At 43.5% G+C, this 23,070-nt stretch overlaps 1 protein-coding gene across 1 annotated transcript in view; it reads left to right on the top strand.

Moving 5' to 3' along the window:
* The first annotated feature begins 595 nt into the window (after positions 1-595).
* Positions 596-23,070, top strand: part of LOC137370307 (potassium voltage-gated channel subfamily G member 2-like) — a 40,289-nt gene continuing 17,814 nt past the window's right edge. The window contains exon 1 of the mRNA XM_068032687.1: positions 596-1,333. Coding sequence (XP_067888788.1) covers positions 596-1,333 — 738 coding nt within the window. The remainder of the gene's footprint in view (positions 1,334-23,070) is intronic.

Genomic DNA, 23,070 nt, shown 5'->3' with positions numbered 1-23,070 from the left:
GCATGGACATGATGGGCTGAATGGCCTCCTGTACTGTAAATTTCCATGATTCTATGAAATCCCAGTTCTTCTTAGCATTTTTAATTGCTTTGTGGACCTGCGATGCTGTTTTTAATGATTTGTTTGCCTGTACCTCCTAGATCTCTTTGCTCTTCTACCCCATTTTAGTTTCTTGTTTTCTAAGGTGTAAGTGATGTTCCCAATTTTCCTACCAAAGTGTATCGTGCCAAAGAGCTTTCACCATGAATGCAGGGATAGTCCTACCTCCATAGCAACCTATTGTTTTCATTCACCATCCATGAAGAGACAGCAGTAAGATATTCTTCCCCTGCCAACAACCAGGTGAGTTTTGAAAAGAAATGGAGAAGGCAAAAAAAAGGGGGAAAATGATAAGGAAAGAGAGAATACCTTAATGCTTCTTGGCCATCCCCAGTGTCCCATGTGACAGATAGCCTTGTCTATGTTTCTGACTGACTATTTATTTAGTTTAAGATCAATCTTTTCTTGTTACAGATGCAACAACTTTATTCCATCGTGTCATTTTCCATGAGGTAGAGCGACTGACTAGTTCTGCAAATCACGAGATAAAATTAGGATGGCTCTGCTGGCTGAGGGCAGATCTGAACAGGAGCTCAACACCATCACCTGCACCTTGGAGAGTGTGGAGACCCGCATCAAGACGGGAATTTATTACCATAAAGTCAAACTGCTTCAGCCAGATGAGGATGTCTGCTGTGTCACCCAGCTCAACGACAGAATTCCGTATGCGATCATTAATGTTGGAGGTATTAAGTATAGGATTCCATGGATTACACTTGACCAGATTCCATTAGCACGTCTAGGCAAACTTAAAGCATGCAGCGATTATGATGAAATCATGGACATTTGTGATGATTACGATGTAAACCGCAATGAATTTTTCTTTGACCGCAATCCTTGTGCCTTCAGAACTATTATGACTTTCCTGACGGCTGGGAAACTAAGGCTCCTCAGAGAAATGTGTGCTCTCTCCTTTCAGGAGGAGCTGATTTACTGGGGCATTGAGGATGAAAATCTGGAGTGGTGTTGTCGCCGTAAACTGTATCAGAAAGTAGAGGATCTAGAAGAAATCAAGAGGGATTACGAAGTGCTACTTACCGAAGAATCACAGGGTGCCTTTGGTGACACGACTCGCCTGGGTCACTGCATGAAGAACCTCAGGGACATGGTGGAAAATCCTGATTCGGGAATCCCAGGAAAGCTCTTTGCTTGCCTTTCAGTTATATTTGTCACGATCACTACAGTTAGTCTCTGCATCAGCACCATGCCTGATCTGAGAGAAGAGGAGGAGCGGGTAAGTCTCCCTTTACTGTTAGAGTTCAGCTTCAAACCGCTTTATCAGTGCAGCAAACATGACTATTTTAGGTTGCTTGGTATTTTGTGAATATTGCAAATAATTCTACATGTGCAAGTTCAATTCTTTTATTATCCTTTCGTAACAAAAATTACACATCTTTGCTGTGGTGGATTAATTATTGATTTTCATCACTCCACCACTGGCAGCCATTCCTTCATCTGCCTGGGCCCTAAACTTTCAATAAAAGCTTGTATTTATATAGCACCTTTAATGTAATAATATGCCACAGAGGCATATTATAAAACAGAATGTGGCACTGAGCCACACAAGGGGATATTGGGGCAGATGACCAAAAGCTTGTTCAAATAGGTAGGTTTAAGGAGTCTTTTAAAGGAGGAGAGAGAGAGAGAAGTTTAAGAATTCCAGAGCTTAGGCAGCTGAAGACATGGCTACCAATGGTGTAGGGATTTATTTTGGGGATGCTCAAGAAGTCAAAATTAGAGAAGTGTAGATATCTCAGAAGGTTGTGTGGCTGAAGAAGATTACAGAGATAGGGAAGGCTGAGGCCATGGACTGATTTGTCTACACTACAACAGTGATTACACGTCACAAAGGAATTAGTTGGCTGCAAAGCCCTTTGGGACATTCTGAAGTTGTGAAAGGTGCTGTATGAATGCGAGTCTGTCTTTATTTAAGCTCTGGCATTCCCTCCTTAAACCTCCCTGCATTGCTACCCCTCTCTCCTCCTTTAAAACACTCCTTAAAACCTACCCCTTTGATCAAGCTTTTAGTCACCTATCCTAATATCTTCTTACGTTGTCAAGAAAACACGATAAGCCAAATGAGAAATATTAATTCATTGGTTAGAAACTTGCATTAGACTTTTAATGGAGAAAATCCTACAAATAACTTTAAAAAAAAAACTGACAGCCAAGATGGCCACCTCGATTTGCATCTGAAACACCTTTGCACATTCCAAGGCCCAACCAAAGACAGAAGTCTGAGAGGCCCTGGACCCAGGACAATGGCTTGCTGTAGGTGATTCAATTACCTGGGATTGCTTCATTAGCACAACAGTCAAGGCAATCCTGACACATTAACTTTGAAAGAGCAAACCCCTCCAAGTGTAAATATTGGCATCCTGGGACCTATGGAGCCAATTCTGAACCTTGTATCTCATTAGAAGGTTCCAGAGAATACATTGAAGCAGTCATGTGACCATCTGTCCAGCTCTTAAAAAAAAACTGGGAGCTTTGTTTCACACAAAGAGACGAGCAGTAGTTGAGTGTACAGAAGCAAAAAAGACTGTGAGCCTCCCTTTCTCTCTCTTTCCAGAAAACATCAAATTTGAAAACAGGCTGCTCCTTTTTTTTTCATTGGTTTATGGGATGTGGGCGTCGCAGGCTAGGGCAGCATTTATTGCCCATCCCTAATTGCCCTTGAGAAGATGGTGGTGAACCGCCTGCTTGAATTGCTGCAGTCCTTGGGGTGTAGGTAATCCCACAGTGCTGTTAGGAAGAGAGTTCCAGGATTTTGACCCAGCCACAGTGAAGGAACGGTGATATAGTTCCAAGTCAGATGGTGTGTGACCTGGAGGGGAACTTGCAGGTGGTGATGTTCCCATGCATCTGCTGCTCTTGTTCTTCTAGTTGGTAGAGGTCACAGGTTTGGAAGGTGCTGTCAAAGGAGTCTTGGTGCATTGCTGCAGTGCATCTTATAGATGGTACACACTGCTGCCACTGTGCGTCAGTGGTGAAGGGAGTGAATGTTGAAGGTTGTGGGTGGGGTGCCAATCAAGCGGGTTGCTTTGTCCTTGATGATGTCGGGCTTCTTGCGTGTTGTTCAAGCTGGAAGACCACTGAATCATCCAAGCTCACAGCCTGTGTATTTAAGTTGTATTTATTCTGGACTTTAATACAGGTGTGTGTTTATTATTTTTAAATCGGGTTTCGATTGTTAAGTATAATAAACACACCTCTTTCTTGTTCAAACTCAAGAAAACCTGCCTGATTGGTTCTTTCACGACCACATTAAAGGTAAAAGGTTTTTAAAAACTCACTGAGGTGATAAGCACAATCACTGTTTATTAAAGGAATAAACCGTGTTGTGATCAAGTAAGGGCAAGAGGGGCGACTATGACCCCTCCTCACCTGGCCATAACAGAAATTTGGGGGCTCTAGTCTGTGGTTGTAACCTAATGACAAATGAGAAATTTGAAGTGGGAAACCAAATTGATCCCTAGTAAAAAAAAAAATGAAGAAACTTCAATGCAGGTTTTCTTGTGGTTTCCACTGCTCGAATACTAACATCGCCACATTCGAGGCCAGTACCTTCCTAAGCCAGGATGAAGTAACTTGAGACAGCTTAAAGGCCCTATCGATTGAAGAGTTGAGGAATGTAGCTGGGCAGTTCGGGATTACTTTCTGTTCAAAATCTAAGAAATCAGAAATCCTAAGACTTGTGGCTAACCATTTTTCACTTGAACCTGAAGATTCAGAGACAGAGTTGGAGTCAGAAACAGACAGGTAATGTTAACTAAAGTACAGTTGGAACAAAGGAGACTAGAATTAGAATTCCAGTGAGAGAAAGAGCAGAGAGAGTGTCAAGAAAGGGAAGAAAGGGAAAAAGAGAGAGCTTTCCAAAAGGAGAAGGAGGAAAGAGAGTTAAGGTGGCTTGAATTAACTCGGGGGAGACCCACTACACCTAGTGAAGGCGTGACTAGTGAGAAAGTTACCCCTAGCTCAGGATCGTGTGCCGAGCTCTTAAAGTTCTCCCAGTTGATTTCAAAGTCCAATGAGGGGGATGTGGAAGCATTTTTTGTCACTTTTGAAAAGCTTGCAAGACAGCTGAAATGGCCGGTGGAGAGTTGGACTCTATTGTTACAAAGCAAGCCAGTAGGAAAAGCCCATGAGGTTTATTCACTGTTGCCAGATGAAAGTTCATCAGATTATGAGATGACTAAAAATGCCATCCTGGGGACATATGAACTAGTACCAGAAGCGCACTGCCAAAAATTCTGAATCCTCTGAAAGCAGCCTGACCAAACTTGCCTCGAGTTTGAAACAGTTAAACAACTTGCGTTTGACCAGTGGATAAGGGCACTTAAAGTACAGCCCACATATGAAAACCTCAGAGAGGTAATTCTTCTTGGAGTTTAAAAACTCACTTCTCCTTTCTATTAAAACCCACATAGAGGAACAAAAGGTTCAAAGAGCCAGGCAGTGCCCAATTCTGGCCGATGAATTTACCCTTGTACAAAAGTCCTTGCCCCAAGGGGGCCTTTCCTCCTGAGAGTTCAGAGAATGCTCGGGTGCAAGTGCATTGTATCGGAGAGCGGTGTATGCCCATACCTTTATATCAGATGCAATTGGAGTGCAACCTAGTTTCAGGACTGGTAACCATGGAGATTGTCCCTAGTTTACCTGTAGACGGGGCCAACCTGCTCCTGGCGAGGGGCAAAGGTAGTAGCTTCTGCAGTAGTTTTAGAGAGACCAAAAGAAGTCGGGAAGATGGAGCAGTTACAGGAGATGGTCCCCAGCATTTTTCCTGACTGTGTGGTGACTCAGTCACTGGCCAAACAAGCACCATCAGAGGAGGCTGAACTGCAGTACAGACAGATGACTCTACTGTCTGGTTACCTGAAACCTTCTTTGGGAAGTTAGAGGACTCAAAGGATGGGTTAGACAGATCTTCCCTAGTTGAGGCTCAGCAAGCCGACCCAGTATTAAAGAAGTTAGTACAGACTGCCCAAACAGAAACTGAAGCAGGGGGAGTCCCTGAGTGATACTGCTTAAAGAATGAGGTGCTGATGAGGAAGTGGAGACCTCCTCACAGACCTGCGGACAAAGAGTGGACAGTGGTTCACCAGATAGTGATGCCACCGAGGTATCATAAAGAAATACTAAGAATGGCCCATGAAATTCCAATGGCTGGACATGTTGGTGTAGAAAAACCCAAGCCCGCATAAGACAGCATTTTGACTGGCCAAAACTCCACAAAAATGTGGTGGAGTTCTGTAAAACCTGCCACATGTTCCAGGTTGTGAGGAAGCCCCAACCTGCAATAAAACCTGCACTCCTAATTCCCATACTGGCTTTAGGGGAACCATTCAGCAGAATGTTGGGGATTGTGTGGGACCCCTGCTGAAAACAAAAGGTGGCTACCAGTATCTTCTCACCATTATGGATGTAGCTACCTGATTCCCAGAGGCCATTCACCTAAGAACTCTCTCTGCAAAGGTAGTGGTTGCGGGGCTAACCCAATTCTTTACCCGCTATGGGCTGCCAGCCGCGATCCAATCAGACCAGGGCACAAATTTCATGTCTGGGATCTTTCAAAAAGTCACGGGTAATCTGGGCATAGCCCAGCTAAATTTCTCAGCCTACCATCCACAGTCACAAGGGGCTTTGGAACCAGACCCTAAAGACTATGATCAGTGCATACTGCTACGAGCACCCCCATGACTGGGACAAAGGGCTGGAAATTTTTCCTGTTAGCTACCAGAGACTAACCTAATAAGTCCACTGGCTTTACACTCCTTGAATTAGTTTTTGGATACGAGGTGAGAGGTCCTCTTAAACTAATTAAGGGGAGATTTTTGGGACCCAGGGATGAGTATTCCATGTTAAACTACATCTCCAAGTTCAGGGAGCGGCTCACAAGAGCCTGTGCAGTGGCTGAGGAGCATCTAAAAACCTCCCAGACAACAATGAAAAGGCAGGCAGCTAAATATGCCAAGGCCAGAAGATTTCAGCCCGGAGACCATATATTAGTACTACTCCCAATTCAGGGTGAACCCCTGAAAGCCCAGTTCAGTGGCCCATACTGAGTGGCAAAAAGGATTAGCCAGGTAAATTATTTGTTCTTTCCTTCAGTCTGGGGTGTCAATCAAAGACTGTGCCACATTAACATGTTAAAACAATTTCACAGCCAGGAAGGGGACAGACAAGCACAGCTCTGTCAGACAGTTAGGGAAGAAGGGGGTAAAAAGGACAGTGAGGACAGGTTAAAGAAGGGCTGAGAGGATTCCCAACTGGCACCCCTTATTATAATAAAAGCAAAATACTGCGGATGCTGGAAATCTGAAACAAAAACAAGAAATGCTGGAATCACTCAGCAGGTCTGGCAGCATCTGTGGAAAGAGAAGCAGAGTTAACGTTTCGGGTCAGTGACCCTTCTTCGGAACTGACAAATATTAGAAAAGTCACAGATTATAAACAAGTGAGGTGGGGGTGGGGCAAGAGATAACAAAGGAGAAGGTGCAGATTGGACCAGGCCACATAGCTGACCAAAAGGTCACGGAGAACAGGCAAACAATATGTTAATGGTGTGTTGAAAGACAAAGCATTAGTACAGATTAGGTGTGAATACACTGAATATTGAACAGCAGCAAGTGCAAACCTGAAGAAAAACAACCTGAAAAAAACAGTGGGTAAGCAAACTGAACAAACTGTTGTGGCACCCCTTATTGTCTGGTTAGCCAACCTTGAAATGTTGGGAAAATTAGACTCCACACTCTCCTACTTAAATGCAGGCCAAAGAGGAACCCTACTAAGGCTGCTAACAGCATTTACAAAAACCTGCAGAGACAAGGAAAATTCTTAAAAAGGCATATCTTCAGTGAGGGCGTTGCCTCGCCTAGTTAAAGTGCTGCAGGAGAGTGCAGTGAAAGCTGGACAGATACCTGTGAGCAGGAATATCCCAGAGGACATGGGGCAGATTAGCAAAAAGAGCCTCCCCTACCCACAGGAAAGGGAAAAGGGGAGGGAAAATGCCCTAAAGTTAACAGCACTTGTGTGACTCACCAGAAAACTAAAAGTGAGTCAGTATGGATCTACCCACTGAAGAACTCAATGATCAGGTCCCTAACCCAAAGGTAATCAAACCCAGCAATTACATTTCAGAATTCAGCCCAGACAAGGGCCCAAAGGAAATCTCAGACACCTCACAGGGGCTAAAAAACAATTTATTACCCACTGAGTCACTACCGGGAGAAAAATTATCAAGCTGCTGAAACCTGGATGGTTAAAACTGCATTGCAGGAAAAAAAACAATTTAATCACTGATGCATTGTCCAGGGTCTAACCCAACACATAACTATCCAAGGCAAACTCCAAAAATTTTTTAAATCAGCATAGCTGTTGCAGACAAATCCAGCTGCAGCAATTCTAAGATTAATGAGTGAATTTGAGGAGTGAGTGTTGAGAATGAATGTGTTTTCTTTTTTTTCTTTTGCACAACTAATGAAATGTTCCTAAAATAAAAACAAGAAATGCTGGAACCACTCAGCATCTGTGAAAAGAGAAGCAGAGTTAACGTTTCGGGTCAGTGACCCTTCTTCGGAACCTCTGAAGAAGGGTCACTGACCCGAAACGTTAACTCTGCTTCTCTTTTCACAGATGCTGCCAGACCTGCTGAGTGGTTCCAGCATTTCTTGTTTTTATTTCAGATTTCCAGCATCCGCAGTATTTTGCTTTTGCTTTTATTTTAATGAAATGTTCCTATCATCACATTTCATTCCGTGTAGTGCAGAGGTGACAAGAAAGCATGATATGCCAAATGAGAAATAGTAATTCGTCTGTTAGAAATTTGCATTCAACTTTTAATGGAGAAAATCCTACAGTTAACTTTTTAAAAACTGGCAGCCAAGATGGCCACCGCAATTTGCATCTGAAACGCCTTTGCCCATTCCAAGGCTCAACTAGAGACAGAAGTCTGAGAAGCCCTGGACCCAGAACAATGGCTTGCTGTAAGTAATTGAATTACCTAGGATTGCTTCATTAGCATGGCAGTCAAGGCAATCCTGACACCTTGACTTTGAAAGAGCCAACCCTCCAAGTGAAAACATATGCATCCTGGGGCCTTTGGAGCCAATTCTGAACCTTGTATCTCATTAAAAGGTTCCAGGGAGTACACTGATGCAGTCATGTGACCATCTGTCCATTCTGAAAAAACTGGGAATTTTGTTTCACACAAAGAGATGAGCAGTAGCTGAGTGTGAGGAAGCAGAAAAGGCTGTGTGCCTCCCTTTCTGTCTGTCTCTCTCTCTAGAAAACATCAAGTTTGAAAACCTGTGATGGTGGGCCCTTCAAGCCTACAGATTGCTACAGAGACCAGTGGAGGAGAGCCACCTACAAATCTGCCTCTAAGAAAGCCCTGAGCCAAGCGGGCCAGCCACAAAGTGCACTTTGACCAGCCAAAGACTTCAAGAATACAACCTCAGCCAGAAGACTACCAAAGCATCCAAGCTTTCAGACTGTGTATTTAAGTTTCATTTATTCTGGACTTTAATCCAACCACAAAATCTAATTTCCACTCTGTAATCTATTTGTGTGTGTGTGTGTGATTTGCGTGCGAATGTGTGCGTGAATGTGTAGTGTATTTTTTATTATTTTAAATCCAGTTTTGATAAGTGTAATAAACTTACCTCTTTCTTGTTTAAACTCAAGAAAACCTGTCTGGTTGGTTCTATCACGATTACATTAAAGGTAAAAGGTAAAAAACTGACTGACGGTAGTAAGAACATCCACTGTTTAAAAGAAATAAACCCTGTTGTGGTCAAATAAGAGGAAGGGCAAGAGGGGAGCCTGTGACCTCCTCCTCACCTGACGATATGATCCATTTTTGTCTGATAACGGTCACCTTGGGATGGTTAACTACATTAAAGGTGCTATATAAATGCAGATGTTGTTATTTCTTACTGGTCACAGCACCCACATGGTTAATAATTGGCTACTGTTAACAGTTTTGGAGAGCTAGTGAACATACATCCCAGATTGGTGTTCCTGGAGACAAGGCTTTAACATGTGTAGTAAAAACAGAAAAGATCAAACACAGACCTTCCCTTTTGTTCTTTTTGTCCCCCTCACCTCCCTGCCCACCTCCCTTTCCTTGCCTCTGTACTTCCATAAAACCTGTCATAGTTCTATTTCCAGTTCTGAAGGCAGATCATCGACCTGAAATATTAACTCTTTCTCTCTCCACAGATGCTGCCAGACATGCTGAATATTTCCAGCATTTTCTGTTCTTATTTCAGATTTTCAGGATCTGCAGTATTTGCTTCTGTCTTAACGTGTAGGTTGGTGGCTGCTGCTGTCCTTGGATGGGGAACTGTCATATAAATGTTTAGAAACTGATCAAATGACTCAAACCCCCTAGGTGATTGACAACCTGCAAGTTTCTTTAAAGTAATAGATTTAATTGACAGCTATATCTCTATTGAAGACATGCAGCAGGTCTGTGTGAGAGGTATGGACATGATTCTTTTAGACCCTGATCCATAGCCAAACGATACAGGTTGTAAGTTTCTATTTAGCTGGCTGTGCCTTAGCACACTAATCAGACTATGGTAATGAGAGGTCTGGAATTAATCAGAAGGGTTCATGGTAATATATAGCCACATAGTATGTTTCTACAGTCAATTTTATGTCAAGGATTAGTGCAGGAGAAGTGTTTATATATTTTGAGAATAGTAATGTGTTTAATTGCTGTAAATGCTCTATTTGAGTTAAGTATTTTGCATTTATCTGTTTAATATTCAATAGATTTTTCTGTTGGTTTAAAGCCTGAACTGTGATTTGGTAGAGTTTATATTCTTCCACTTACCGAAAGGAGATCACAATGCAATAATATATTCTAGTAAATCAGGGTGCAATGATAACAGCAATTTGTTTTTATCTAACACCATTAACGTAGTAAAATGTTCCAAAGAGCTTCACAGGAGAAATTTCGGACAACAATTTGGGCAACACAGTGGCGCAGTGGTTAGCACCACAGCCTCACAGCTCCAGCGACCCGGGTTCAATTCTGGGTACTACCTGTGTGGAGTTTGCAAGTTCTCCCTGTGTCTGCGTGGGTTTTCATCGGGTGCTCCGGTTTCCTCCCACAGCCAAAGACTTGCAGGTTGATAGGTAAATTGGCCATTGTAAATTGCCCCTAGTATAGGTAGGGGAATTAAGGGGAGGTGGGGATGTGGTAGGAACATGGGATTAACGTAGGATTAGTATAAATGGGTGGTTGATGGTCGGCACAGACTCAGTGGGCCGAAGGGCCTGTTTCAGTGCTGTATCTCTTTAAAAAAAAAATTGACACCAAGCCATGTAAGGGGATATTTGAACAGGTCAGGTAGGTTTTTAGGAGCATCTTAAAGGAGCAGAGAGAGATAGAGGCGCTTCGGGAGGGAATTCCAGAGCTTAAGACCTTAAGGCAGCTGATGGCACTGCCACCAATGCTGGAGTAATTAAAATTGGTGATGCACAATAGATCATAATTGGAGGAGTGCAGAGATCTTGGAGGGTTGGAGGACTGCAGGGGGTTAGCGAATGACAAGCCCATAGAGGGATTTGAGTAGATTTAGATTTAGAGATACAGCACTGAAACAGGCCCTTCGGCCCACCGAGTCTGTGCCGACCAACAACCACCCATTTATACTAATCCTACACTAATCCCATATTCCTACCACATCCTCACCTGTCCCTACCACCTACCTATACTAGGGGCAATTTATAATGGCCAATTTACCTATCAACCTGCAAGTCTTTTTTTTGGCTGTGGGAGGAAACTGGAGCACCCGGAGGAAACCCACGCAGACACGGGGAGAACTTGCAAGCTCCACACAGGCAGTACCCAGAATTGAACCCGGGTCGCTGGAGCTGTGAGGCTGCGGTGCTAACCACTGCGCCACTGTGCCGCCCCAAATGATGAGGGTTCTCTGTTTGCCCTGTCAGTCTTCCTACATTTATCTAGATATTGGCTAGGTAAAGGTATACACTTGTGCATAATGTGAGGTACATCTATGGGAATGGTCAGTAATGTACTGAACCCAATAAAAACATCCAGCTTAACAACCCCTCAAAGAATTTTAGATAAATTCAGGCAGCAGATGTTGCTCCTTTCCTGGTTTATTTTTGTCTTGGGTTGCTTAACATGATTATTAGAGAGATCCCATTTTCCAGATAAGGAATTGGCTCTTTGCTGTGTGACTTAAAGAAGCTCAAGTTATTTTTAAAAAGAGATTGAATGGGATAACTGATTTAGAATACTCGAACTGTTCTGCACAACTTAAAGTAAAACTTCTTACCAAACCCGCTTCAGAAAAGTTCATAATGAGCACTAGTATCATTTTTTCTTTCTCAGATTAGTTTTGTTGATTTAAATTGCTTGCAGCTGTAAAATCAATCATAGAGCATTTAAATCTTAGAATTGCCAAGTGTCTTAATGATAGTTCCGCATCAGTACTACATGATCTCTATAGGCAATCAAGCATAACTCCGGGCAGTATTTATCACTCCCTCTGTAAATGTAAAGAAAATTTATTATGCTAAATTGTTATTTTAAATCCCCAATGTTTAATAAGATTTTTCCTTAACTATATACATAGAGCAAAATACATATCCAGAATATTGTGTGTCTCTATTTAGCTTTGGCAAGCTAGCTTCAACACATGCTAGTGGGCAGGTCTCCTCTGGATCAAAAGCAAGGGGAGCCAATTGCTTCAATTCTATACGATCTTGTCCAGAGCACCAACAAAACTAACAGGCAGGGAAGTTATTAATCTGTGAAGAAACAGGCAAACAAATGTACTGAACTGGTGACTATACAACAACAGCTTTTTTTTAGATCATTGACCACTATTACAAATGTAACCCCACTATATTTAAGAAAGGAGGGAAGAGAGAAAACGGGGATCTACAGACCTGTTAGTCGAACATCAGTCGGAGGAAAAATGCTAGAATCTATAATAAAGGATGTGATAACCAAGACACTTAGAAAATAATGGTAGGATTGGGCAGAGTCAACATGGATTTATGAAAGGGAAATCATGTTTAACAAACCTGTTGGCGTTTTTGAGGATGTAACTAGAAATGGTATATTTAGATTTTCAGAAATCTTTTGATAAGGTCCCACAAGAGGTTGGTAAACAAAATTAGAACACATGGGTTTGGGGGGAATATACTTGCAATGACTGAGAACTGGTTCACAGAGAGTAAACAGAGAATAGGACTAAATAGGTCATTTTGAGATTGGCAGGCTATGGCTAGTGGGGTACCGCAAGGATCAGTGCTTGGGTCCCAGTTATTCACAATCTATATCAATGATTGGATGTGGGGATTAAATGTAATATTTCCAAGTTTGCAGATGTCACAAAACTAGGTGTGAGTTGTGAGGAGGATGCAAAGACACTTCAAGGGGATTTAGAGAGCTAAGTGAGTGGGCAAAAATTTGGCAGATGGAATACAATGTGGAGAAATGTGAGGTTATCCACTTTGTTAGGAAAAACAGAACTACAACGTATTTCTTAAATGGTGAGAAGCTGCGAATTGTTGAATTTCAAAGGGACTTGGGTATCCTTGTTCATGTTCACTTAAAAACTAGCAAGCAAGCAATTAAGAAAGCAAATTGTATGCTGGTCTTCATTACAAGAAGACTTGAGTACAAGAGTAAAGACATCTTAATGCAATTATATTGAGCCTTGATGAGACCGCACCTGGAGTATTGTGTGCAGTTTTGGTCTCCTTACCTGAGAAAAGATATACTTGCCATAGAGGGAGTGCATCGAAGGTTCACCAACTAATTCCTGGGATGGATGGATTGTCCTATGAAGAAAGATGAAATAGACTGGGCCTCTATTCTCTGGAGTTTAGAAGAATGAGATGTGATCTCATTCAAACATACAAAATTCTTACAGTTCATGACAGGGTTGATGCAGGAAAGATGTTTCGACGGCTGGGCAGTCCAGAACCAGAGGACAACTAACTGGAGGAGGTGGCTCGACAAATATTCCCATCCTCAATGATGGAGGAGCCCAGCACATCAGTGCAAAAGATAAGGCAGAAGCATTTGCAACAATCTTCAACCAGAAGTGCTGAGTGGATGGTCCATCTCAGCCTCCTTGGATGTCCCCAGCATCACAGATGCCAATCTTCAGCCAATTCGATTTACTCCATGTGATATCAAGAAGTGACTGAAGGCACTGGATACTGCAAAGGCTATGGGCCCTGACAACATTCTGGCAATAGTACTGAAGACTTGTGCTCCAGAACTTGTCGTGCCCCTAGCCAAGCTCTTCCAGTACAGCCACAACACTGGCATCTACCTGGTAATGTGGAAATTTGCCCAGGTATGTCCTGTATACAAAAAGCAGGACAAATCCAACCCGGCCAATTACCGCCCCATCAGTCTACTCTCAATGATCAGTAAAGTGATGGAAGGTATCGCGAACAGTGCTATCAAGCGGCAATTGCTTAGCAATAACCTGGTCAGTCACGCTCCGTTTGGGTTCCGCCTGGGCCACTCATCTCCTGACCTTGGTTCAAACATGGACAAATGAGCTGAACTCAAGAGGTGAGGTGAGAGTGACTGCCCTTGACATCATGGCAGCTTTTGACTGCGTATGGCATCAAGAAGCCCTAGCAAAACTGAAGTCAATGGGAATCAGTGGGAATACTCTCCGCTAGCTGGAGTCATACCTAGTGCAAAGGAAGATAGTTGTGGTTGTTGGAGGTCAATCATCTCAGCTGCAGGACATCACTGCAGGAGTTCCTCAGAGTCCTAGGCCCAACCATTTTCAGCTGCTTCCTCAATGACCTTCCCTCCATCTTAAGATCAGCAGTGGGGACGTTCGCTGATGATTGCACAATGTTCAGCACCATTCACGACTTCTCAGATACTGAAGCAGTCCGTGTAGAAATGCAGCAAGACCTGGAATATATCCAGACTTGGGCTGATAAGTGGCAAGTAGCATTTGCACTACACAAAGTGCCAGGCAATAACTATCTCAAACAAGACAGAATCTAACCATCTCCCCTTGACATTCAATGGCATTACAATGGTAGAATCCCCCACTATCAACATCTTGGGGGGTTTCCATTGACCAGAAACTGAACTGGAATAGCCATATAAATACCGTAGCTACAAGAGCAGGTCAGAGGATAGGAATCCTGCAGGGAGTAACTCGCCTCCTGACTCCCCAAAGCCTGTCCACCATCTACAAGGTACGAGTCAGGAGTGTGATGGAATACTCTCCACTTGCCTGGATGGGTGCAGCTCCAACAACACTCAAGAAGCTCGACACCATCCAGAACAAAGTAGCACACTTGATTGGCACCCCATCCAGAAACATTCACTCCCTCCACCACCGACGCACAGTGGCAGCAGTGTGTACCATCTCCAAGATGCACTGCAGCAATGCACTGAGGCTCCTTAGACAGCACCTTCCAAACCCCTGACCTCTACCATTTAGAAGGACAAGGGCAGCGGCTGTATGGGAGCAGCACCACCTGCAAGTTCCCCTCCAAGTCACACACCATCCTGAGTTGGAGCTATATCGCCGTTCCATCACTGTCAGTGGGTCAAAATCCTGGAACTCCCTCCCTAGCAGCACTATGGGTGTACCTACACCCCAAGGACTGCAGCAGTTCAAGAAGGCAGCTCACCATCTCCTTCCCCAAGGGCAATTAGGGATGGGCGATAAATGCTGGCCTGGTCAGTGACGCTCATATCCCACGAACGAATAAAGAAACAGACTCAGAATAAGGGGCAGGCCATTTAGGACTGAGCTGAGGAGGAATTTCTTCACTCAGAGGTTGGTAAATCTTTGGAATTCTCTGCCCCAGAGGAGTGTGGAGGCTCAGTTGTTGAGTATGTTCATGACTGAGATTAATAGATTTCTACATATTAAAAACATGAAGGGTTACAGGTCTAGCGCAGGAAAATGGTGTTGAAGTAGAAAATCAGTCATGATCTTATTGAATGGGGAGTGGGTCAAAGGGCTGAATGGCTTCCTCCTGCTCCTGTTTCTTATGTTCTTATGAGCATGGGATGTGGGTATTGCTGGAAAGGCCAGCATTTGTTGCCCATCCCTAATTGCCCTTGGGAAGCTGGTGATAAGCTACCTTCTATGAACATATGAACATACGAATTAGGAGAAGTAGGCCATTCGGCCCCTCGATCCTGCTCCGCCATTCAATAAGATCATGGCTGATGTGTTTGTGCTTTGAATTTCACACTGCCATCTACCCCCGATAACCCTTGATTCCTTTGCCTAACAGGAATCTCCCTACCTCCGCCTTAAAAATATTCAATGACCCTGCCTCCACCACCTTCTGAGGCAGAGAGTTCCAAAGTCGCACAACCGTCAAAGAAAAACGTTCTCCTCATCTCTGTCCTAAAAGGGCAACTCCTAATTTTAAAACAGTGACCCCTAGTTCTGGACTCGCCCACAACAGGAAACATCCTTTCCACATCCACCTTGTTAAGACCGTTCAGGATCTTATAAAACTTCAAATCAAGTCTCTCCTCACTCTTCTAAACTTCAGTGAAAACAAGCCCAGTCTGTCCAACCTTTCCTCATAAGACAACCTGCTCATTCCAGGTATCAATCTAGTAAATCAACTCTGAACCGCCGCCAACGCATTTACATCCTTTCTTAAAAAAGGCCAAACCTGTACCCAGTATGTGAGATGTGGTCTCACAAATACCCTGTACAACTGAAGCAAAACATCTTTACTTTTATTTTCAATTCCTCTCGTAGTAAAGGATAGCATTCCATTCACCTTCTTTATTACCTGCTGTACCTGCATATTAACTTTTTGTGACTCCTGCACTAGAACACCTAGATCCCTCTGCACTTCGGAATTCTGCAGTTGTTCTCAGTTTAAGTAATACTCTGCTTTTTTATTCTTCCTGCCAAAGTGAACAACTTCACACTTTACCACATTATACTCCATCTGCCAGATTTTTGCCCATTCACTCAACCTATCTATATCAGTCTGCAATCTCCCTATGTCCTCTTCACAACATATTTTCCTACTTATCTTTGTGTCATCAGCAAATTTAGCTACCATGCCATCGCTCCCCTCATGTAAGTTATTGATATACATTGTAAAAAGTTGAGGCCCCAGCACAGACCCCTGCGGGCTCCACTCGTCACATCCTACCAGTCTGAAAAGGACCCATTTATGCATACTTTCTGTTTTCTGCCAACTAGCCAGTCTTCTATCCATGCTAATATGTTACCCCCTACACCATGAGCTCCTACTTTACTCAATAACCTTTTATGCGGCATCTTGTCAAATGCCTTCTGGAAAGACAAGTACAGTAGGTCAACGGGCTCCCCTTTATCCACAGCACATGTCACTCCTTCAAAGAACTTCAATAAATTGGTTAAATATGATTTCCCTTTCACAAAACCATGCTGACTATTTCCGATTACCTTGAGTTTTTCTAAGTGCCCAGCTACAACCTCCTTAATGACCGATTCTAACACTTTCCCCATGACAGATGTCAAGCTAACTGGCCTCTAGATACTTGTTTTCTGCCCCTCCCCCACTTCTTGAACAGAGGGATTATATTTGCTACTTTCCAGTCAGATGGAACCTTACCATAATCTAGAACTGCTGAAGTCTGTGTGCTGATGGTACATCCACAGTGCTGTTGGAGTGTTACAGGATTTTGACCCAGTGACAATGAAGGAACGTCAATATATTTCTAAGTCAGGATGACATGTGACGTGGAGGCGCTGGGCTCTCATATGCCCCCTGCCCTTGTTCTACGAGGTGGTAGAGGTCATGGGTTTGGGAGGTGCTGTCGAAGAAGCCTTGGCAAGTTGCTGTAGTGCATCTTGTAGATGGAACACACTGTTGCCATGGTGTACTGGTGATGGAGGCAGTAAATGTTGAAGGTGGTGGATGGGGTGCCAATCAATTGGGTTGCTTTGTCCTGGATGGTGTTGAGCTTCTCGAGTGTTGTTGGAACCACACTCATCCAGGCAAGTGGAGAGTATTCCATCACACTCCTGACTGGTGCATTGTAGATGGTGGACAGGGTTTAGGGAGTTGGGAGGTGAGTCGCTTACCACAGAATTCCTAGTCTCGGACCTGTCCTTATAGCCACAGCAATTATGTGGCTTGTTCAGTTAAGTTTCTGAACAATGGCAACCCCCAGGAATTGATAGTGCGGGTTTTGACAATGGTAAGGCTTTCTCTTTTTGGAGATGGTCATTCACCTGGCACTTGTGTGGCTTAAATATTACCCGCCACTTATCAGTCCAAGCCTGAATGTTGTCCAGATCATGCTGCATATGGACACGAACTTCTTTGTTATCTGATGAGTTGCGAATTATTGAACATTGTGCAATTATCAACAAACATCTCCACTTCTGATTTTATGTTAAAGGGAAGGTCATTGATGAAGCAGCTGAAGATGGTTGGGCCTAAGACACTACCCCAAGAAACTCCTGAACCAATATCCTAGGGCTGGGATAATTGGCCAACAACTACAGCCATCTTCCTTTTATGCTAGGTATGACTCCAGCCAGTGGAGAGATTTTTCTCCTCAATTCCCATTGACTTCAATTTTGCTAGGGCACCTTAATGTCACACTCAGTCAAATGCTGCCTTGGTGCCGAGGGATGTCAGTATCACCTCACCTCTGAAATTTAGCTCTTTTGTTCCTGTTTGGATCAATGCTGGAATGAGGCCTGGAGCAGAGTGGCCCTGACAGAACCCAAACTGAGGTTTGCTGAACAGGTTATTGTTGAGTAAGTGCTGACTGATAGCAGAGTCTACAACACCTTCCATCACTTTGGTAATAATTGGGAGTATGCTAATGGGGTGATAATTTGCTTGCTTTGTGAAGACAGTTATACCTGAACAATTTTCCACTTTGTCGGGTAGATGTCAGTATTGTAATTGTATTGGAATAATTTGGCTAGGGGTATGGTTAGTTCCGGAGCACAATTCTTCAGTACTACAGCTAGGATGTTGATAGGGCCCATAGCCTTTGCTGTCTCCAGTGCGCTCAGCCATTTCTTGATATCACATGGAATGAATTGAATCATATGGCTGAAGACTGGCTTCTGTGATGCTGAGGACCTCGAGAGGAGGCCAAGATGGATCAGCACTTCTGGCTGAAGATGGTTGCAAATGCTTCAGCCTTGTCTTTTGCACGTGCTGGAATCCCCCATCATTGAGGATGGGGATGTTTGTGGACCCATCTCCTTCCATTAGTTGATGAATTGTCCACCATCATTCATGATTGGATGTGGCAGGACTGCAGACATTTTAAACTGCTCCGTTGGTTTTGGGATTGCTTAGCTCTGCAGATAGCATGCAGTTTCCACTGTTTAGCATGCATATTGTATTACAGCTGAATCTATATTGTAGCGTCACCAGGTTGGCACCTCATTTCTAGCTCCAGGCATGCTCTTCCACACTCCTCATTGAAGCAGGTTGGTTCCTGGCATGATTGTAATGGCAGAATGACGGATATGACGGGAGGGCCATGAGGTTACAGATTGTGGTGGAATACAACCCTGCTGCTGCTGATGGTTCATAGTACCTCATGGATGTCCAGTTTCAAGCTGCTAGATCTATTCTGAATCTATCCCGTTCAACATAGTTACAGTCCCACACAACATGAAGGGTGGCCTCAGTGTGAAGATGGGACTTTGTCTCCAGAGGACTCTGCGGTCATCACTCCTACTAATATTGTCATGGACTGATGCATCTACATAGGTAGATTGGTGAGGACGGGATCAAATGGGTTTTTCCCTTATGTTGGTTCTCTCACGACTTGCTACAGGCCCAGTCTGGCAGGTATGTCCTTCAGGATTTGGCCAGCTCGGTCAGTAGTTATGTGACCAAGCCACTCTTTGTGACAGATATTGAAGTTCCCCAACCAAAGTACATGCAGTGCCCTTATTACACTCAGTGCTGCTTCCAAGTGGTGTTCAAGATGGAGGAGTACTGATTCATCAGCTGAGGGAGGGCGGTATTGGTAATGAACAGGAGGTTTCCTTGTCCACGTTTGACCTGATGCCATGAGACCTCTTAGAATTATAGAAAGTTTACAGCACAGAAAGAAGCCATCGTTTCTGTGCCCGCCAAAAAATGAGCCACCCTGCCTAATCCCACATTCCAGCATTTGGTCCATTGCCCTGCAGATTATGGCACTTGAGTTGCATATCCAGACATCTTTTAAATGAGTTGAGGGTTTCTGCCTCTACCACCTCTTCAGGCAGTGAGTTCCAGACTCCCACCACCCTCTGGGTGAAAAAAATTTCCTCATATCCCCTCTAATCTTTCTACCAATCACTTCAAATCTATGCCCCCTATTCACTGACCTCTCTGCTAAGGTAAAGAGGCCCTTCACATTAACTCTATCCAGGCCCCTCAAAATTTTGTACATTTCAATTAGATCTCCCCTCAGCCTTCTTTGTTCCGGGGAGAACAACCCCAGCCTATCCAATCTTTCCTCATAGCTGCATTTTTCCAGTCCTGGCAACATCCTCGTAAATCTCCTCTGTGCCCTCTCTAGTGCAATTCCATCCTTTCTGTAATGAGGTGACCAGAACTGCACACAGTACTCAAGTTGTGGCCGAACCAATGATTTATACAGTTCCAGCATAACCTCCCTGCTCTTATATTCTATACAGCGGCTAATAAAGGAAAGATTCCATATGCCTTCTTAACCACCTTATCGAGCTGTCCTGCTACCTTCAGGGATCTGTGGACATTCGCTCCAAGGTCCCTCACTTCCTCTACACTTCTCAGTATTACGACCGAGGTGGGAGGAGTGCATCGTCTTTTCTAGTTCCACTTCTCCACAGGTCACAACATCTACTTAAATGTTTACCTGGTTACCGATACAGCCAATCATATACTTTTTTTTTAACCCCTCAATAAAATACACCAACCAGGTTTCTTTAACAAACAACAAAATTGTCAGTTTATTATGAAATAAGACTTAACCAGTAACGAAGCAAAGCATTAACACACCAATTAAAATATTTTAAAATTCTCCAATTACACACACACACACACACACACACTGGAAAAAAAGTACAGAAATTAACTCTGCAGAGGTCTGTTACAAAAAGCAAGACAAAAAACTACTTTGGCCAAATACTTGCTAATTCTTGACAAAAAAGATATGGAAGGAAATTAGTTGTCCCTTTTTTGGTCTGGCATCCTGGAATATGGAGATGGGTCACTGGGATTGTTACAGAAACAGTCCATTCTGGAGATGTCGAGAATTATTCTAGTAGGCTTTCTAGGAGAAATGTGGCATCAGGGTTTTCTGCTCGCACACACTTGAATTGCATGGTTTTTTTTCCCCAGCTACTCGGGCTAGGCAGCACCAGGGATTTTTCTCCCACACTGGATCTTGGCAGGATTTCTTCAAAAAGCTAGCGGAGGTGGTGAGCTGGGTGGTTTCTTTCTCCTTGGCAGGAAAACACCAACTGTCTTCAAACAGTTCACAGCACAACAACGAAAACTGAAACCAATGTTCAAACCCCAAAGAAAGAGTTGACCTCCTGACCTCCACAAACCTTGACATGTGGATTCTCTGTAGCCATTTTTACCCAGGTCATCAAGGGTTCTGCTGTTCTCTGAACCAGGTTACAGATGACCACCAACACAGGTGGCTTTCAAACATCAACTTGTCCTGTTGGTGAACTTGGTAAAAAGAAAACACATCCATGAAATCTTTTCAGTTTTAACACAAGTCCTTAAAAAAAAAAATTAAGAAACTGGAAGCATTTTTGTAACAGTATTCTCCCATTAATCATGTATTCCTTTGCCTTGTTTGACCTCCCCAAATGCATCACCTCATACCTCTCTGGGTTGAATTCCATTTGCTACTTCTCTGCCCACTTGACCAGACCAGCAATATCTTTCTGCAGCCTACAGCTATCCTCCTCGCTATCTACCACATGGCCAGTCTTTTGTCGTCTGCAAACCTTTTGATCATGCCCCATACATCGACATCCAAATCATTAATATACACCACAAAAAGCTGGGAACCCAGTCCTGAGCCCTGTAGAACCCCCCTGGAAACAGCCCTCCAGTTGCAAAAACACCTGTCAACAATTACCCTTTGTTTCCTGCACTGAGCCAATTTTGTATCCACCTTGCTACATTTCCCTGGATCCCATGGGATACAATTTTTTTAACCAACCAGTCTGCCATGTGGGACCTCGTCAAAAGCCTTGCTAAAATCCATGTAGACCACATCAACTGCACTACCCTCATCTATCTTCCTTGTCACAACTTCAAAAAATTCAGTCAAGTTGGTCAGACATGACCTCCCATTAACAAATCCATGCTGACTATCCTTGATTAATCTGTGCCCTTCTAAGTGACAGTTTATCCTGTGTCTCAGAATTGATTCCAATAATTTGCCCACTGCTGAGGTTAGACTGACTGGCCTGTAATTATTCGGTCTATCCCTTGCTCCCTTTTTAAACAGAGGTACAATGTTAGTAGTCTTCCAATCCTCCGACACCACACTTGTATCCAGTGAGGAACAGAAAATGATGGTCAGATGCTCTGATATTTCCTTTCTTGCTTCTTTTAACAGCCTGGGGTACATTTCATCTGGCCCTGGTGATTTATCCACTCTCAAGGATGCTAATCCCATTAATACTTCCTCTCTCCCTATGTTTATCACATCCAATACTTCATACCCCTTTTTCTTAACTACAATATCTGCATTGTCCCCTTCTTTTGTGAAGACAGACACAAAGTATTCATAAAGAACAATACCAACATCTTCCACCGCTACACATAGGTTACCTTTTTGGTCTTTTATGGGCCCTACTCTTTCCTTAGTTATCCTCTTACTCTTAATGTATTGATAAGACATCTTTAGGTTCACCTTGACTTTGCTTGCCAAAATTCTTTCATGCCCTCTCTTATCTTTCCTAATTTTCTTTGTGATTTCACCCCTCCACTTCCTATACTCCTCTCAGCTTTCAGTAGTATTGAGTTCTCGGTGTTGGACATAAGCTTTCCTTTTCTGCCTTATCTTACCCTGTAAGCTCCTTGACATCCAATGGGCTCTAGATTTGGCTGTCCCACCCTTTTCTTTGTGAGAACATGTTTACTCTGAACCCCTTGAATCTCCCCTTTGAATGCCTCCCACTGCTCTGACACTGATTTACCTTCAAGTAGCTGTTTCCAGTCCACTATTGCTCAATCACTCCTCAGCTTAGTAAAATTGGCCTTGCCCCAATTGAGAACTCTAACTACTGTTCTATCCTTGTCCTTTTCCAAAATTATGTTAAAACTGACTGAATTATGATCACTACCACCAAAATGCTCTCCCACTGCCACTCCTTCCACCTGCCCATCTTCATTACCTAAAACCAAGTCCAGAACTATGCCAATATAATAAAAGCAAAATACTGCGGATGCTGTAAATCTGAAACAAAAACAAGAACAAGAAATGCTGGAATCACTCAGCAGGTCTGGAAGCATCTGTGGAAAGAGAAGCAGAGTTAACGTTTCGGGTCAGTGACCCTTCTCCAGAACTATGCCCTCTCTTGTTGGACTTGCTACATACTGGCCAAAAAGGTTCACCTGAATGCACCTCAAGAATCCTGATCCCTTAGAACAGAGGAGGCCAAGGACAGAAATCTGGGCATGAGAGCAGGCTGGTGAATTAAAATGAAAAGCAAGCAGAAGTTCGGAGTCATGCCTGCAGACTGAGCGGAGGTGTTCTGAAAAGCGGTCATCCATAGAATCATAGAAAAGTTACGGCACAGAAGGAGGTCATTCAGCCCATCGTGTCCACGCCGGCTGAAAAAACTAGCCCCAATCTAATCCCACCTTCCAGCACCTGGTCCATAGCCTTGCAGGTTGCAGCATTTCAGGTGCATATCCAGGTATCTTTTACATGAGTTGAGGGTTTCTGCCTCCACCACCAATCCTGACAGTGAATTCCAGACACTC

The sequence above is a fragment of the Heterodontus francisci genome, chromosome 5, assembly GCF_036365525.1.
Source record: "Heterodontus francisci isolate sHetFra1 chromosome 5, sHetFra1.hap1, whole genome shotgun sequence".
Lineage (NCBI taxonomy): Eukaryota > Metazoa > Chordata > Chondrichthyes > Heterodontiformes > Heterodontidae > Heterodontus > Heterodontus francisci.
The sequence above is the reverse complement of the archived record's forward strand: the minus strand, read 5'-3'. Positions and strand labels throughout refer to the sequence as shown.